Source organism: Odontomachus brunneus, unplaced genomic scaffold, assembly GCF_010583005.1.
Source record: "Odontomachus brunneus isolate Ranch 3 - 2012 unplaced genomic scaffold, Obru_v1 Obru_scaffold_156, whole genome shotgun sequence".
Classification (NCBI taxonomy): domain Eukaryota; kingdom Metazoa; phylum Arthropoda; class Insecta; order Hymenoptera; family Formicidae; genus Odontomachus; species Odontomachus brunneus.
Window position 1 is genome coordinate 755,470 of NW_022639606.1, and position 18,942 is coordinate 774,411.

Sequence of the window (18,942 nt, forward strand, 5' to 3'; positions counted from 1 at the left end):
TAAGAGCAAGATATCAATGGTCTTTTCAGCTGCACTGCTGAACTGGTGCAATAAGTTAAAGTGAAACAAGTATATGTTTTCTCATTCTAACTTATTGCACTAGTTCAGCAATGCAGCTGAAAAGACTACAAGTTTGTCCTTCTCAGGTGAACTTTCTAGTACAAAACTACACTAAAGCATTATTTTTAGCACACGTTTATACCGTTTGAAAGTTCGAACTTTTCACTTTAATATCTATATAGCTGAAAATACATTTTTCAATATTTTTTATACAAATAAGCTTTTATGTAAAAACCCAACCGAAAAATGAAATTAAAAACTTAACTGTTCTTTTATCTCATTTAAGGGGCTTTGCTATTTCCACTAAGGCTATGTTCAGATTCCTCATCCGGGTGCACTCTATTACTAGAAACACTATAATATATGTTACATATACTATAGAACTTCTAGTATTAGAGTGCATTCGGGTAGGGAATTTGAACGCACCCTAAAATATAAGGTGTAGTAAAAAGAAATCCATTATTTTTCCAATAGATAGCTTTAGTAATGTGTATCTCGCGTTGTATAAGTGCGATCGGTTTACGCTAGATGGCGTTAGAAAGATAAGATTTCGTACTAAAAAAACTTCTCAGTTTTGTGATTGTTTGACTCAGTATTGTTTGAGCGCACGTCAAAGATGGACACCAGCAAAGAGAAAATACGCTATATTTTACTGTTTTTCTTCGATAAATTAATTCCCCGCCCTGCGGCTGAGGGCGTCTCGGAAGTAATGCGCAAGCGATTCCCGGGACGCCCTCGCAATGGTCGCAAGGGGCCCGGCAGAGGTTTTAGTGGGTAGCCCCCCCCCCGGACGGTTAGTTCGGGGAGGGTGAGTCCCACACTACCCCTGGGAAAGTCCCGTCTTTCCCTAGGGTGTGCGTAAAGCATTTTCTCTGTCTAAACAAAAAAAAAAAAAAAAGTACTGGCAGTGAATTTCGGAACGCAGCCTATGAATACCGGCCCTAATATAAAATTATGAAAAGTGAATAAAGCTAACGGCACACTCTGCATTCCACATTCATCTTCAGAAATGCACCAATTAGAACAGAGTATTTCTATCCAGCAAGCAAAACATGAAAACCAGCATAATGCTGGCTTTAATTTTGCACTACTTGGAGGCGACCATTCCTCTAATGTGAACTCATGAGTAGTGGACATTTCCATATATTTCTAAATCAGATTTTTCACTTTTTATGAGTTCACACTACGAAAATAGATTCATAAGCTGTCCTTAAAAGTGAGTTTTCCCCCTAAAAGATACACGCTCGATGACCGACGCTTGCGCTGTATAGTCCCCTCTCCGAATGAAAGTACGGTTCTTTCATTGCTCGTAAACCTTCCGTAAACCTTCGCATTGTAAGTCGCGTTGTGCATTTCAAAAATATTGTTTTTGTGTCTGTGGATCCGACGCTCCGTCTCCGCGTTCTTCCCAACATCCTGTACAGGTCAAAATATCTGGTTAGGTAATCGGAGAACTTCGACCAGAATCCAGAAACAGCGTATCAAATCCCTCATCGTCCCACAACTTAATGCACCAGTATGAGTGACTATTCAGCGGTTGCTCCGCCTCAGACCTTTAATCAAAGCACCGCGTTCGCGGCGGCACTTCAACGTGCCAAACAGGTAATCGCGATTGTTCGTAGGCTTCAATAATGCACTCCTAGTAATAGCAGCATTAGGCGCCGATGAGTAAACGCCACCGTTACGTTACCCGCCAAGAACACGTATCTTCCAGCTTTTTTTGAGGATAAGCGTCACATCTTTTCTAGCGTACGGAATTGTGTGTTAGTCTTAATACGGATCTTATTCGTTACATTACTTTTGTCCATAAATTTTTCGCTATTTCATTTTACAATATGGTAAGCTGTTGAATTATGAAAAACTTTTTGATCTGATTATACTGATCTGATATAGTTGTTTGATTATATGTAATATATGTATACATATTTATGTACTAAATATGTATTTTTTTTGGAAAACATCTATATAGAGATACTGTATTGATATATTTCTAGCATGATATTTTAAGCTCATGTATTATCAACGAAAGCAGCAAAAAAAAACAACAAAATATAGGCATTAGTTTTTGATCACTAAGAACTAGGTGAAAGTTACAACTGCTATATATATGATTCATTCTGTCAATATGTTATTATTATGTACTTTGATCAAGTCAATATGTTACTATATACTTTGACACACACATGAGTATATGTGCACTATATATTTTGAGAGAAATTAGTTTCTATGTTTTGCATTGTTAACTAATCTTCCTAGATTGCTGCAAAAATAAATCCAGCTGGTGCACAAAATAATCAAGATTCCAAATTGAAGCGTCCTCTTGAAGATAGTTCAGGTGAAGTATATTTAATATATATCTTTTCAACTTATTTTATTATAAAGTAACTTTTATTTATTTGTGTTTGCAATTATTAATATATTATAATATCTTTTATTATGATTTTATTATTATTTTTTATTTTATGCAGAGCCAGAAGCAAAGAAAATGGCAGCATTAGTGGCGGATCCTTTAATAGGTATTCGTGGAGGTCCTGGTGGTAACAGTTCCATTGGAGATTCAGGTAGCCAACCATCTAGACCACAAACGTCTTCTTCCAGTGTAGGTGGTATATGCAATGAAGATATTAGAGTTCCAGACAAAATGGTTGGTTTAAGTAAGTAAAATGATAGAACAAAGAAACACATATATGCCTTTTATGGGTAAATATATATCTGATATAAATTTCACTTATATTTTATAATTTATTTTGTAAATATTTTATAAATTTAAACATTTGTTTAAATTTTTGCATCTTTGTATCATAATATTCTTGTTTTATTATTTATTATTTTAGTAATGATATATATCTTTACTAAATTAAATAATTTTATTATTTTGCAATTTATTTATTGTGTTTTCTTTAGAATAATTATTAATATATACAAATATCTCATATATATTATATTTATTTTTACATTTGAAGTTGAGACATAATAATAGGAGAATTATGCATTATAAAATTATACTTATATGATCACTTTTAAATAATAATAATATATTTACAGTAATTGGAAGAGGTGGTGAACAGATCACAAGATTGCAGAGTGAAACAGGATGTAAAATACAAATGGCACCAGAAAGTGGCGGGCTGCCTGAACGCGTTTGTACACTAACTGGTTCACGAGAAGCTGTCAAGTAACTTGTTTTTCCCTTCTTATTTCATTAATTTTAACTATTTTGTATGCAATGCAATACATACCATCACTTTATATACACATGTTGAATGATGAAGATTTGTTTTTATCTATTGATATTAAGTGTGTTTACTTGTCTTTTACTACAGTAAAAGTATATGACTGTTGGTTCGAATTCTGTATTTATAGACTGAGTTGTGAAAAATATTTCTCTGCCCAAAATTTTTCATAAATCAGCCAAGCAAATCTGCTATCCTCCTTAAACTTATACAGGGATATTTCATTATAATTTATTTAAGTGCGAATTGTATTCCACATCACAGTCCCATCTGTTTCCCACAAACAACTAAACAATCTTTTTCACATCAAACCGTGATATTGCGATATCGTGATAAATATGTGAATATTGCAACGCTTTATGACTCTACTTATTAGAAATATGATTGGGGCACGATTAGTTCTGATAACATAGTTTGTATGTGTATTCTGTATGCTGTAAATTTCATGTTAACATGCATTTTACAAACATAAGACATATGCTTATGCATATTGAAATTATGAAATGTTTTACAGAATCTCTTTATTTAGCTCCTGGATGCGAATAGCAGGCTCAAACTTGACTTTCTATATGCTTCAGAATTTCTGGCCATTGAAAATCGATCAATAAGTTGATCTTTTTAATTTAATAATTTTGTATTTACTAATAGTTTTTTGCTTTTAATAGGGTATGGAGAGAGAGGGAGAGAAAGAGAGAGGAGGGAAGGAGGATAGGATATGCATGGGGACGCGTTAATCACAACATGAAGAAAATTGAACTTTTATTTATTTAAAACTGCTTATTGACTAAACGTATGGCATTTTAACACAAAACCTTTAAAACCTTGAAACCTTTTTATTGCACCATTGATTGTTAAAGGCATTATTGATCAAAGATAAAAAGTGTTACAAATGTGACATAACATTTTGGCCCACAATAGATAGAATAGTGCATATTTATGTGTTGCAAACAAATTTTATTATTGTATATTAATGGAATCTTTTAACATGTGTGACAAAAATTTAGTTGAAGATATATTGCACACTTGTTCTGTGTGTTTCAGTCGCGCAAAGGAATTGGTCTTGTCAATCGTGAATCAAAGAAGTAGAAGCGAGGGAATTGGTGACATGAATATGGGTGGAGGTAGTAGTGGTATGATGGGTCATCCAGGATTTGTTGAGATAATGATACCAGGTCCTAAAGTTGGCTTGATAATTGGCAAAGGCGGTGAAACTATAAAACAACTGCAAGAAAAATCAGGTGCTAAAATGGTTGTTATACAAGAAGGACCATCGCAGGAACAAGAAAAACCATTGAGGTAAGATAAAGATCTTTTTCTTTTTATGTAATATTTTTTTCATGTTAATTTTTTATTTGTACTAAGGGCGATGAGATGTGTTTTGTATGATTATTTAAAATTGATGTATCTTTTCTATAGAATAACAGGAGATCCTCAAAAAGTTGAGCATGCAAAGCAATTAGTGTATGAATTAATAGCTGAAAAAGAGATGCAAATGTTTCATAGAGGAGGAAGAGGTACAGATAGAGCAGGAAATTATTCCAACGATAATGGTTTTAATCATGGTCCTGCAAATAATGATGGAGTGGAGGTTAAAAATTATTAAATATATGTATATTTTTGTTAATTACATTTCAAGCTGATGTATCAATAGAATTTCGTTGGACTGGAGCTTATATATACGTGTATAATTGTGACATAGATGCACTTGTTATTTTATTAACATAAATTTTGTATTGATAAAATTATATATTATTTAATATAGGTACTCGTTCCAAGAGCTGCAGTGGGCGTCGTTATTGGAAAGGGAGGAGATATGATAAAAAAGATACAAGCAGAAAGTGGAGCCAAAGTTCAGTTCCAGCAAGGACGAGAAGATGGCCCTGGCGATCGTAAATGTTTGTTATCTGGAAAGCATCAAGCTGTTGAACAGGCTCGTCAACGAATTCAAGAACTAATTGATAGCGTTATGGTATATATTTCGTAATAAAGTTATAAATTTATCAAAACATGTTTATGTACAGTAACTGATAAATTTGTATTGTTGTAAATAATATTCTTAGACGATTTTAGAGATTGTATTGCTGTTATTAATTTAAAATTATTTTAAATCTTTAATTTTTAGAGAAGAGATGATGGAAGAAATAACATGGGAGGCAGAGGTGGTCCAAGAGGTAACGGTTTTGGCGGTAGTCGTAATCCAAATGAATACGGAAGTTGGGATAGACGACAAGGCGGCCCTATGCAAGATAAAATCGAAACGACGTTCACTGTTCCATCTTCCAAATGTGGCATTATAATTGGCAAAGGTTTCATTTTATTCACTATGGAATTACATTTTGCATAGATTTTAACGAATTGTAAAAAACTTATATCTTATATAATTGCATGCTTATAAAGTGATTATATGTAATAAACAATTATATTAATAATAATTGTTTCATAACAAATTTGCATATGTTCCCATTAAAGTTTGAAAGCATTTGTCAAGAAGACCTCTATTTTTTTAGGTGGTGAAACTATTAAGCAAATAAATCAACAGACAGGAGCGCATTGTGAGTTAGATAGAAGAAATCAAAGTAATGAAAACGAAAAGATTTTCATTATTCGAGGAAATCCTGAGCAAGTTGAACATGCCAAGAGAATATTTAGTGAAAAACTAGGCATGGTATGTTTAATGATGTTTATATGTGTCTCTATAGTTTCCAGGTTTATTCTGTAACTTTCAACGATAGTGTGGTTAAATGTTATAAGATAGATCCACAGAATATTTTACATATATAGATGCAATGTTAATTTTTTTATTTACTATTCAAAGGGTCCTGCTGGTTCTTCATATACCGGGGCGCCAGGTGCAATTGGATATAATCCAAACTGGAATACAGGAACTGGAGGATATCAAGCATGGCCAAGTCAACCACAATCTAATGACGGAAGTATGTGTACTTTTGTGGCTCTAAAATATTATATTTATAACGGGTTTTATATAATAAATTTGTTCTTGCATAGACAATCCTAATCCTCCTGTACAAGTCAATCCACAAACTGGTCAGCCAGATTACAGTGCTCAGTGGGCGGAGTATTATCGGTCATTGGGTATGCACAGAGAAGCAGATATGATCGAGCAGCAAGCGAAACAAGGAAAACAAGATCACAATCCACAAGGAGGTGAGAATATAACTTTACGTTTGCTAAAAATATTTGCAAAAAGATATATATATATGTAACAAGTTTTCGATTACTTTAGGTAATTCACAAAATCAGTCTAATCCGGGGACGACAGGTCCTACTGGACCAAACCAACAGCAGCAACAGCAACCACAGCAAACTCAGCAACAACAGCAGGCAGGTGCTGCACAAAATGGAGGTCAAGCCGACTATAGCGTTCAGTGGGCGGAGTACTACAGAAGCATTGGAAAAATAAAGGAAGCAGAAGCAATAGAAGCTCAAATGAAGGCAGGCAAGGTATTTTCCCTGAATAATGTTGCACATTGAATATCGCGCGCTGTGTATCGTTTATCATACTTTACCACAATCTTGTAATATTGTGTAGCTTGGGATGCAAGGAAATCAAATAGCCCAACAACAAATGCAGACTCTACAGGGTCAGTCTGCTGGTCCACCGGGTACCACGCCTAATGCGTTCCCTCAAGCCTATGGAAGTTATCCGGCAATGAATGCCGGCAATGCTCCAGCGGGCTATTATGCAGCGAACGCTGGATCTAATTCTCAGCCTCAAACAGGGCAACAGAACCCGTCTTTCCCAACAGGCTATCAGAATTACCCTTATTCACAGTCTGCTTCTGAAAATTAAACTTCCATTTGAGCGAAAGGCAAGCTGTAAGTATATATCTTGATAACGTAATATGTATGAACATGCAGAAGATTGTATGAAATATGCAGAGTTTCAATAAACTGTTAAATTATATTATGTATGTCAATTATGTACATACTCGTAATAAACTTACATATTTTATTAGAATAATAAAAAATTCAAGGTTAATATATAATATTTTTATCTAAAATTTTGTAATAATAAAAATTCATACAATTTTCTTGACACTACAGTTGTTTTATTAAGCCAATATGAATTTGAGCGGATCAATACTTATTCTTTTCAATTCTAATAATTTTTTAAGACATGAATACGCGTGCGCGTACATACACACACACGTATTCTGTGGAAATATTTACACAAGCATAATTATACAAGAGTAATAAATAAGAAGGACAAAGAATATTACATTGTCAAAATATTTGTTTAACATTTTTTTTTAGTTAAATAAAATCAGAATTCAGACGTTTTCAATTTATCTGTTTTACAAAAATAAATGTTTATACACATATTAATATAACGTATTAATATGTATAAATGATTATTGTTTATTCATTTGAAACTATCATTTGTTTAATATTTGTTTTATCTGTGATCATTTCTAAATGAAATATTTGATACTTATTTTTATATTGGCTCGATATTCTGACATGCTATAAATCAATGGTGTAAGAATAAGGAAATGTTACATATTCACTGATATTCATTGAATCTTTCAGGGAATTCGAACTAAACTTTACAAAATATAAAATTTATGATAATTTCATGATTCATGTGACGATTTTAATAATGATACAATTTACACCTTTGAAATTAAACCTGTTACTTGTACATGTATCATCTGTTTTACCGTAATTATTTGTTTATTTCAGATAGTTTTCAGATAGCTTTCCATCGGGGCGCGGTTAATGCCTGCTATATCTCCATATAACTTTGATCATAAATTACTATAGTTGATGCTTCATAATCTTCATATATCTTTGAAAATATGAAGACCGATTATATTTTGTTTATACAATACGTTTCTTTTCTTTTTTTACATATATACATATATAGAGGTATTATATATAATATAGAATACCAATCGTTCTAAGTTTAAGTAACAAAAAATATCGAGAAACAATTTTATTGAAATTAATATTATAATACAGTATGGATATATGTCTGTGTTCTACTTATAAAATTGTATGTATTTTTGTTCCATAACATGTAATTGTAATATAAGTTGAAGCTGTGGCAGGTGAAGCAGCTGGTCAGAAAGAGGAACGAGGGATCGACATCTGTATATCCATTTTATTGCATCCTCTCTCATTAAATTTGTTAAACTATATATCCTTACATGCGTTGTTATGAACGATATTAGTATTATGTATCATACTAGGTCACTACTTATGCCTTGATGAAATACTCATTTGCTTGAAATATTCGTTTTTATTATATCTACGAAGCCTCGACTATATGAAAAGTTGTGATTGATACAGCTATCATGTGTTTATATCACTCGTATAAACATTACTTTGTCGATTATATACGAAAGGTACATGATATGATAATTTACATATGCATATGTCCTGTTACATTGGTGTTAAATACAACTTTACTTTAGTTTTTTGCTTTCTCTCGTGAAATACCAATACTATTTTTAGATATTTGGAGCAGCCAATTAGAGAGGTTTACCCGACCTACAATAAGTCACGGCAAGGAGATCTACGATTTAAAATGTTTCATTCAGCACTAATCTACATGTGTACACACTCAGAGGAATCAGGACCTGCAAACCGGAGATTAGTTGGATGGAATATATGTAAACACATAATGGAATATTGTTTACTAACGCTAGCATATTTTAAATATTGCTTAGTCAGTATTATATGCTTTTATACGATATACAAAAGTATTAGTTCTTTTGAGAGTGTTTGAGTACTGGGTGACTTAACTAGTCATATGTAAAATATCAAATTTTTGTATACCTTTTTATTATATCAAATTTGAAATAATTTAATTATATGTGTGTGTCTATTACGAAAATACAGGATGTAATTCTGTATTATAGAGATACAGGAATATACAGGATGTATCAAGGGTGGAATACTTCATTTTGTGGATTTTTTAACAAGTTTTTTTTTTCGAGTTTTTGGTTTCAAGTTTAATTATATTGTGGTAAATTTATTTAATATTGCGGGACAAATTTTTCCATACTGTATCCTTTATAATCTCTTAATTTCTTTGTATCTCGAAATTGATCAATGTTCCCAAATTGAAGAGTACTCTGCTATACTTCTTGATTCCATCACTGATATTTCTCATTTATTTAATAAGAACGCAATTTCTGAAATATTCTGTATATGTACAAATATATTCTGAGGCAAAATTTGAAACATCTCTCTCTAAGTATATCGCATCTATAGCTAGTAACATATCTATAGGTTTTTACATGTATGTGCTTATTCTCTTTAACGAAAAGGGAAAGTCTTCATATTTTCGTATAATTAATTATATTTTGTTATGACCGACAGGCAAGTAAAATAATAATACCAAGTATCACATCATCTATAGTATTTAATGCAATATTTTAAGTTAAAAAAAGTTGTAAACCAATTGTGTATACCTTTAACTAATGCTTCATTGTAATATTAGAATGATTATTAGTTTTTATATGAGATTAATGTTATTAATATTATTCTTATATATTCGTGCAATTATACCCTCAGAAAGCACTTTTAAAGATTAAATACTTAAGACATCTTTAGTAAACAGTCTTCAAAGAATATTGTTTTAATGTGGAGATAAAAGAAAAAAATGGTTTAATAATGGACATAAGTGTATACATTTTTTGTCACTTATGCCCCATGTAACGCAGAAGAGATGTATTTTTAATGTTATTTTACTTTATTTTAATATTATTTATATCCGATCAATTTATTACAATTTTTGTCATTTATAAAACAATTTACATTTTCATTTAATGTATTCTGCAATATAATTTAAATATATTTGTCTCATATTCAGTTAAAAAGAAACATTTATAATAAGTTTGTTACTTTGCCTGGAATATTGTAAAATTGAGATATTAAATGGAAATATATTAAACAAAATTTTTTACATTTTTCTTTATCATTACTATGTTCTAGGATATAGCAATATTTATTCCATATGAGTTGTCTCCTGTGCTAGGAAAGAAGAAACGTCTGCAAGAGGTCGTAAAAAGAAGCAATAATATAATAACAAAACAAGATACAAAACTAGAAAAATATCAACGTAATAAATTTTCATCTTGTATTTTATGTTTCAGTTGAATAACAGTCACATGATTTCTATATTATTTTATTTTATTGTTTTATAGATACATGCATATCTATATTCTTATTGTCATGAATTTATATTTTTATTTGTAATAATATGGGACAATTTCCTTTAACTATTCACACATACGATTGTAATATTCTTTAAATAAATTATATCTATCATGTTATTAACTACGCGCACAAATTAATCATTGTAAGAGATTAGGATAATGTAAAGTATATGTTGTAAGTAAATAAGAAATACTATGTATATTATCATGTGACAAAGTTGATTTTACATATACATATATACATACATACATACATACATATATATGTACATATACATGTACGTATATATACTATATATATAAAGGACTATATATATATATATATATATAAAGAAATTATGAAAAAAATTTCGAATGTTTCATATGAAATTATTGTTATGTTTTAGCTATTATAATACGTAGGAATAAAATAGATATCTTTAATTTTTATGTTCACATTGTGAACAGAGAACTGATAAGTATCTTTTTTTAGCCCGTCGTGTTGTCAAGTTTCTGATATTTGTATTCGCGCAATCTTATAAGTTTTTTTATGTTTAGTGCAACAGCACAACATTTTTTTCTTGAATATTTGGAAATATATTTAATTTTATAATTTATTTCCAATATATTCTCTATAATTTTACACACTTTATCACAAATGATTAATCGACATTGACGAATGTTTCAGGGTTTCAAGTGCAACAAAAAGCCTTCCAGTTTCTCTAATCAAGAGAAGCGAAATACGTATGAAAAATTTTTCCTTATAGATAAAATTTCTGTAAAGTACTGTAGATAGAAATTATTAATGAACGTTAATAATACAAGGTTTGTAAGATACTTGATATTTGAATTTTATAATAAAAATATAATAATGAATAAAAATATAGATGTGGTAATATTATTATGTTTATTGTTTAAATGTATAATTACAAACCAAATATCTTGATTACCTCTGAATAGATCATATAAATTAATAATAATGCATTCAATAATTTAAGACAACGTTTAATATAACGAAATTTTTTATTTGTGCATATAGATAATTAATGTGTAACATTCTTTCATTTGAGCGTATTCAGCAATAATTCGTAATACTTGAATGTTATCACATAAATGGTAAACATTTTAGCAAGATCGCGTGTATATATGGTGTTCAGCGTAACGGTCCGCATGATTTTTTAGACATCTTCGATGGTTTAAGAAAAAGATTGCAAGGTGAATTTGCAACTGATCGTTCAAGCTACTTGTAATAACAAAAAATAAAAAAATATTTTTTTTTCATAAAGAGAGAAATCAAAGTCTTGAATTTTTTAAATAGCACCATACACTTTCTTTTTTACATAATATTGTAGAGAACTTTAAGCTAAATTCAACGTATTATCACAAATGTTACTTTTATTAACAACAATAGTAAAACAATAGAAAAACTTCAACTTATGGAAGCAAGTATTCAAATTGCTTGCCTTCTTCTGCAACACAAATTCTGTTCTTATTAATAAATTAATGCGTATAACAGCTATATGCTGTTTGAATCTAAATTTACACAAGCTATAATTATATTTTCTCGAAAATTTTGAACATTTAATTAGTGTTTGGTACACAAGAGCTTGTAGATATCTCCATTGCAAGTTTTTTGTAGCCTGCACGAAACAGTTTCACCTTGCAATCTTTTTCTTAAACTGTCGGAAGTATCTAAAAAATCGTACGGACCGTTACGCTGAACATTCTGTATATACATATATATATACACATATTTTCACCCATATATAAATATTATTCGCCAGCAAATAATACGCAGTCAACAAGTATTGCTGTTAAACATTTCTTTCCTAAGCCTTTACTAAAGAATATAATTTAACACTTATGTAAACGCTTCATATTTCTGGCGGTGGACCGTACATAGGATTTAATTGTTGCGTGCAGCGTATAAACGTCGCTCGTCGCGGCAATTCGCGCAAACGTTCGGCTCCCGTGTAAGTGCAAGCCGACCTCAAGCCGCCTAATATATCCAGCACAGTATTTTCGACCAAACCTCTATAAGGCACTTCAACAGTCTTTCCCTCTGAGGATCTATATGTGGAGAAATGGCATGTCCATTAATCATCTCTGCACCATAATAACGATATTTATAATATTACCTGTAGTCCGCAACTCCGCCAGCATGTTTCTTCATGGCCGTGCTGGAAGCCATTCCATAAAAAAGCTTGAATTTTTTTCCATTTTTTTCTATAACCTCGCCTCCACATTCTTCATGGCCTGCAAACATACCTCCTGCCATGACAAAATCCGCGCCGGCACCAAACGCTTTCGCCAAATCGCCTGGACAAGTGCAACCACCATCCTGCACAAAAAAAAAAAGAAACCATACAGGGTATCTGAATTTAAGTGTTCGACCGTTCGTGTACATGTAGATTAAATTAATCTGAACACAAAGGTCCTCATCATTTTGCGAATAACCATGTAAAATATTGAATTATTGATTAAAAAAGAAAATGATGAGTGATCGCACGCTATACGGTAGATGAGTTGTAATGGAACCATCTGCTGTCGTGTGCTTGTAAATTTAATAAAACTGAATAAAACTGAAAAAAATTCTGTACTATTCTGCAAATAACACGTAGATTTCTTAATTAATTAAAGAAAAATATAGTGAAAGATTGCACGCGATCGTCCGCAATTTTCTTTAATTATTAACTTAAAAATCTATGTTATTTGCAAATAGTACAGGATTGTTTTGTTCACCAAATTTACAAGCACACGACAGCAGACGGTTCCATTACAACTCATCTACCGCATAGCGCGCGATCATTCATCATTTTTTTTTTTAATTAATAACTCAAAATTTTACATGGTTATTCGCAAAATGAGGACCTGTAGACAAGCGGTCGGACACTTAAAAATTCAAACACCTTGTATATAAGCATAATAAAAATGTTGCTAAGGAATATACAATTATGATTATAATTCACACTGATCGTCATCAGAAATATAATAATATATTTACAGCAATAATGTGTCCTTTTAAGCCGTGTGCCGCATCCGCGCATTCGATTACGGCGCTCAATTGGGGATAGCCCACACCGGTTTTCATTCGTGTCGTACAGACAGAACCAGGTCCGATTCCTACTTTAATTATATCTGCCCCGGAGAGTATTAGTTCCTCCACCATTTCTCCTGTCACAACATTTCCTGCCTGTAGTGGCAGCAATTAATCTTTACGTTTAAATAAAGGATGCAGATCGGTACCCAATCGTCAAAAACGTATTGATTACGCATTGTGTTTCAGTCAAAGCTAACGAAACGTACATTTGTGAGTACTTACAATTATAGTGTGGTTCGGATATCGCGCTCTTACTTTTCTCACGTGCTCGACAAAATGTTGGGAATAGCCGTTCGCAACGTCTAAACATATGAATGACAGTTCTGGCACAACGTCCAAAATGCTCGAAAGACGTTCGTAATCTTCATTTCCTGTTCCCGAGCTGGCTGCTATATTTTTTACACAGTCGGGATTGAGTGTAGCGAAATTTTTCCATTCATCTACAGTGTAATATTTATGAATCGTAGTAAAAAGGCCATGCTAAAAGAAGGCACATAGTAAGTAAGGCAATGCGCATCATTACGAATTCATTCGCACAGTTTCATGAATAATGTGTCGTGACAAAACTTTATCTACATTTTGCAGTCGACATATCGGATATGCGACGGAGCGTAGAAATTTCGTAATTTATACTTTTTTTATAATCTTATTATAATTAATTATAAGCATAACTCATAACTTATCGAATTTTTCTGTACCTTTGACAATGCTTTTGCCATTTCAAATGTTCCCACTGTATCCATATTAGAGGCCATTACAGGAATTCCTTTGTATGTTTGTTTGGAATTACGAAATGTGATTTCTCTAAAAAGATCTACCTAAAATGCAAATTGTAAAAATATTAATTGTTATTCATATTCTTAATGATGGAAGAAAATTATAGAAATGTATGTTATAAAAGAAATGTAAATATACACTTGTGTATCTCACTGCATAATATGTTAATTTCCTCAAAATATGATAAATAAAAGTCTATAGTAATCGAATTTTTTTAAATATATCGACATAAAGAGTTACGAATAGAATAGCGCAGTAACCATTACACAAATGAATAGGTAACGGCGCGTGACTGAGGATTAAATCAATAAGGAAAACTTTAGAGGGCCGAAATAAATTTCGGGCGAGGACTTGGCGAGAACTCTGCAAATTACAGACAGTGCCAGTTAACGACAGCACCGAAATGTTGTTATAATTCGAACACGTACAGTAGTTTCGTGCTTTGATTATTGAATTTAAATGGCAATCAGGATGTCGTGATTCGTCCTCGGTTGCAGATTCCCGATGACGTGTCTCATGCTGTCTCTTGCGGTGTCTAATTTTTCGCTTTTCTTTCGTCCCACACAAAGGGAGCACACACACACACAGGACGATCCTGAGTGACTATTCTAATTAACGTCAATTATATAAATATGCAGTACTCACGTCGGATCTGCTCTTTAGCGTGCTGCGTTTCGGGCGTAGCAGCACGTCCTTAAAGTCTAGCTTTATGTCATTTATTATGTTCGGCATTTCGGCGAGTATATCCTTCCCTGCTGGACGACGGCTGCCTCGGTCTAGCAGACGACGACAGCTCTGTCGCACGCGAGCTCGGACGTTCTTGCACTGGCTGGCAATCACCCGGAGCGATGCCTTATCTGATACGTCTACGCTCTAGACGGAGAGGGCTATTTTCGTGCCTCTCTCTTCCTCTTTATTGAACCAGGGCGGTGCGGGTTGGGGGCGCTCCGGGAGGAATTTCCGTCGCCTCGAAGTATACACAGGGTGTCCGGTAACAAGCGCGCCAGTTACACACGGCGATGTCGCCTGTCGAGAACGCGAGGAATGAAATGATACTTTTTCCCCATATACATATCGAAATACGAGAGTATCTTCTTCTCGCAACAGATAAAACGCGAGAAATAAAATAAATAAAATAAATAACTTCTTTTCCTGCCGCGTATACAGATAGCAGTATCTTGTTTTTTAGACATACTTTGCCTTGATAATCTTGGTTTGCATTTTGTGTGCGTGATTAAAAAATATATTCTAAAAAATAATTGCGACAAATTAATTAGTTACAGCAATGCAATTGTTATAACGACTTCAATGTTGTGAAGATAAAAGACAAAATGTTTTAATATGATGCGAGCCAAGGTTTGGCAATGTATAGGTTTACCAAAAAACTGAGATATCTATATCTGTATGCGTTATTGAAAAATTTCTGTTTCTGGTTATAATTTTGTTTATAGTTTAAAAACAATTCACACTTCGATGTATTCCTTACGTTACATCCTAAGACGTTATTTTTGAGGACGATTTTATTGAAAGTCTATGGTTCACATTACATATACTATGGCTTTTTAGTAAATTTTCCTAAAAAAAAACGTTCTGTAGAATGCAATCCTAAGTGACGTCGATTTTTGACAAAGCGCATTATTGCGCGCACAGTTTCAAATGCATTTACTCATATAAGGACATAATTAATATACTTTTATACGGCAATAATCGTTACAATTCTAATAAATTTCGCTACATCTCACTCATATAATACGTTACTGAAAATATGATAAAGCGGTCTATATATTTCTTATTTTTTCTTTGACTTTATAAATATTATGAATTATCGTCAAGTTAAGGCTAGTGTATCGTTAAGGCTAGTGTATGTGTTACCGAAAGTCGGTTGTGTAAGTTAATTAATATTTAATGTCTCAATTAAAATAGCAAAAAGAGAGATATTTTGCATATTTTTTATGTGCCAAAACATAGTTTATTTAACTATGCACTAGCCTATAATAGAATCATGTTGGAACAAAAATTCTTTATTATTATTATTATTTAAAACATCTTGATATATATCTTGGTATACCACAAAAGTACACTTAATCATAATACAGAATTATGTATTATTCCATGTATTTATTATTTATGAAGTGACATATGAAATGAGAGGGAATTTACAAAAATAATCGCCTTATATTGATTTTCTGATAAGTTTAGGATAATTTAGCAATTATGAGCAGTACAAAAAATTAAAATACATTAGGATAATAAAGTAAAACGATATTAAAGTATTTTATTTATTTTCCTTGCAGTTTAATTTTGTAATGACCTGCATAACATGTAACTTAATATAGATGATATAAATTTATACTAAGAAAATGTGCATTCTTCAAATTATTTGCATACAATTGTTCCATGTACATATAATTAATGTTATATATTTTCTTCTAATATACAAATATTTCCCAATTTATTTTTATAATTCCCGACAAACATGCACACATTTGTATTAAAGTGAATTTGTCTTAATATTCTTCCAAATATTACATAGATTATGTTAAACTAAATTTAAACGATGGCACTATATGTAATGGAATAATATATCTTGAGATATATGTTCCTTTTATTACTGTTGCATATTGCTTTGTAAAAATCGGAGTGATACGCAGTTGTTAAAATAAATATAATGCAATCATGGCTTAAAGTTGTACTACATTACAAAACATTAAAAAATTTGACAAATTTACCTTTTAAAGATAATGCATTCAGAAAAATTGCTTAATTAATGGTTTTGATAATTAATACCATTAAAAAATTCATTAAAATTTCAGTTAGTGTTACCATGTGACATGCATTTGCCGATTTCTTTGAAAAGCAACAATATTTAAAAAGTGAAAAATTTAGAAAATAAAAAATTGATCAATTTCTCTTTCGTTATTGGCAGTTGCAAGGCAGTACAAAGGAGGAGAAAAATGAGCCATTGTTTACATGTTTTGGAACTCATCAGTACCATTCGCATTGAGCATAAGTATGTTAGGATTTTCCTTTTCGAAGGCAGTCGCATCTCTACCTCCTGGTCTTTCTTCTTGTCCCCATTCTCCCAGAGTTCCGTGCATTACATCTGGCTGTTCTTTCAGTTTCTCCTCCTCCTTCTGCGACATTACTAACAATTTATATTCAAACACGAACATGGTAAAACAACGCGAGCTTCATTTTCGAGATAGCCTTTGTATCGCTTATGTTTAGTATTGTTTCTTTTTTAGATAAGTGAGATTGTGTTCTACAGGCATGCTGCCACAAGGTATTCGAACAGACACGGATGTGATCAAGAATCCAATTGTCCCGAATATATCGAGAAGCTAATTTAGTGTTAAACGATTAAATATTGATAATAAATATCACAACACTGTATTGACTGATACAAAGCTTCACACATGTGAAAGGATCGCGTTTATCAAAAACGTTATTCGTCATTATTATTTTTCACAAACCTGTTTGTCCTCTTGCGCGAACTTATCGAACATGTTCGCGTAAAGCTTCTTCTCTTTAGCTAATTGCTTTTTAATAAGGTTATTACAAATTAAAATCTGCTTAGACGCAATCGTGTTTTTCGGTTCTACTTTTATGACCTCTTGGAAATCTTTAATAGCGACTTCAGGCGACGCAAGTCCAAGATGCGCTAGTCCTCTTCTGAATAAAGCCTTCTCGTTCTGAGAGTCCAGCTCTAAGGCTTTATCGCACGATTCTTTAGCCAGGAGATGCTCATTTGTTTTCAGGTAACACAGAGCAAGATTCAAATGAGTTGTTAGCTCAAGATTGTTCTTCTCTGCTTTGAAGTCACTTTCGAAATCTGTTTCAACAGATAAATATTTTAAAACTTTTTGGTACACTTTAATAGCTAAATTGAATCTATCGGATTTAAAGTAGTTTGTCCCCTTTTCTTTATGAATCTTTGCCTGTTCTATCTTTTCTGATGACTTCATTGACCACATCTCGGTCTCCTGTAAATAACCATATAGTTAAGACAATCACAAATTTGCTATGATTACTCCTATATTCAGAAATCATAGTTACCTTCTCAAAACTTTTGAGTTCTACTTCATATTCCACATCTGCATTTGGTGGAATATTGAATTCAGTGTTCCCTTTTTCTTTAAATGCATATTTACTTTTAATTATTAATCTAGATTTCTCCTCATTCAAAAAGCGCTTCAGCGCTATCTCCACACCCTCCACAATTCCTACAACTTCTCCCTCTCCGAGACAAAATTCTACATCTCTTTCCTCAAATACTTGTCCATTATATTTTCCAACAAGATGTACTAAAGACAAAAAAGTTGTTAAATAAGAAATATGTATAAAGTTTTATGTTTAAGCATATGACACTGACTGTTCACTTGGGCACCATCTTCTGGATTAGCATAGGATTTTCCAGCAACAATCTGATATCTCTCAATGCTTTTGTCTTTATTTGGACTTAGATCTTCTCCATTCCAACTGATCAGCTCAACCTAAAGAAACATGTATGTTAGAATGCACGACTAATAAATAATTCTTTAGCTTATTAATTTTTACATATATATATCATATATATATATATATATATATATATATATATATATAT

General features: G+C 32.0%; 3 protein-coding genes across 9 annotated transcripts in view; 1 reads left to right on the forward strand and 2 right to left on the reverse strand.

Moving 5' to 3' along the window:
* Positions 1–1,239: 1,239 nt before the first annotated feature.
* LOC116850794 (far upstream element-binding protein 3) lies at positions 1,240–11,345 on the forward strand. 6 transcript variants are annotated; one of them, XR_004379437.1, is made up of 15 exons: positions 1,242–1,662; positions 2,317–2,395; positions 2,529–2,714; positions 3,106–3,235; positions 4,335–4,589; positions 4,710–4,881; positions 5,056–5,262; positions 5,416–5,599; positions 5,801–5,958; positions 6,109–6,226; positions 6,300–6,458; positions 6,538–6,755; positions 6,844–7,130; positions 7,998–8,662; positions 8,772–10,220. XR_004379437.1 is itself a non-coding variant. In XM_032829452.1 (14 exons), the coding sequence occupies exons 1-13, from the start codon at positions 1,579–1,581 to the stop codon at positions 7,102–7,104; spliced, it is 2,211 nt and encodes a 736-aa protein (XP_032685343.1). In that variant the 5' UTR covers positions 1,240–1,578; the 3' UTR covers positions 7,105–7,130; positions 11,148–11,345. The 6 variants fall into 6 exon arrangements, 5 of the variants coding, with proteins under 5 accessions (XP_032685343.1, XP_032685342.1, XP_032685341.1 ...); XM_032829452.1 differs by lacking the exons at positions 7,998–8,662; positions 8,772–10,220 and adding an exon at positions 11,148–11,345 and having other exon boundaries at positions 1,240–1,662; XM_032829451.1 differs by lacking the exons at positions 7,998–8,662; positions 8,772–10,220 and adding an exon at positions 10,257–11,141 and having other exon boundaries at positions 1,240–1,662.
* Positions 11,346–11,463: 118 nt separating this feature from the next.
* On the reverse strand, positions 11,464–15,068 carry LOC116850796 (GMP reductase 1-like). The gene is made up of 6 exons (XM_032829457.1): positions 14,982–15,068; positions 14,258–14,377; positions 13,782–14,039; positions 13,464–13,652; positions 12,598–12,800; positions 11,464–12,529 (listed from the first exon to the last, which is right to left on the reverse strand). Exons 1-6 carry the CDS (start codon positions 15,066–15,068, stop codon positions 12,334–12,336), a joined length of 1,053 nt encoding a protein of 350 aa, XP_032685348.1. The 3' UTR covers positions 11,464–12,333.
* Positions 15,069–16,601: 1,533 nt separating this feature from the next.
* Positions 16,602–18,942, reverse strand: part of LOC116850795 (FK506-binding protein 59-like) — a 3,352-nt gene continuing 1,011 nt past the window's right edge. The window contains exons 3-6 of one of the 2 annotated variants that reach the window (XM_032829454.1): positions 18,709–18,829; positions 18,393–18,640; positions 17,810–18,319; positions 16,602–17,470 (exon numbers count right to left, since the gene is read on the reverse strand). In XM_032829454.1, coding sequence (XP_032685345.1) covers positions 17,303–17,470; positions 17,810–18,319; positions 18,393–18,640; positions 18,709–18,829 — 1,047 coding nt within the window. In that variant the 3' untranslated portion in view covers positions 16,602–17,302. Of the gene's footprint in view, positions 17,482–17,809; positions 18,320–18,392; positions 18,641–18,708; positions 18,830–18,942 lie in introns of both variants that reach the window. The other variant, XM_032829456.1, reaches the window with a different exon arrangement.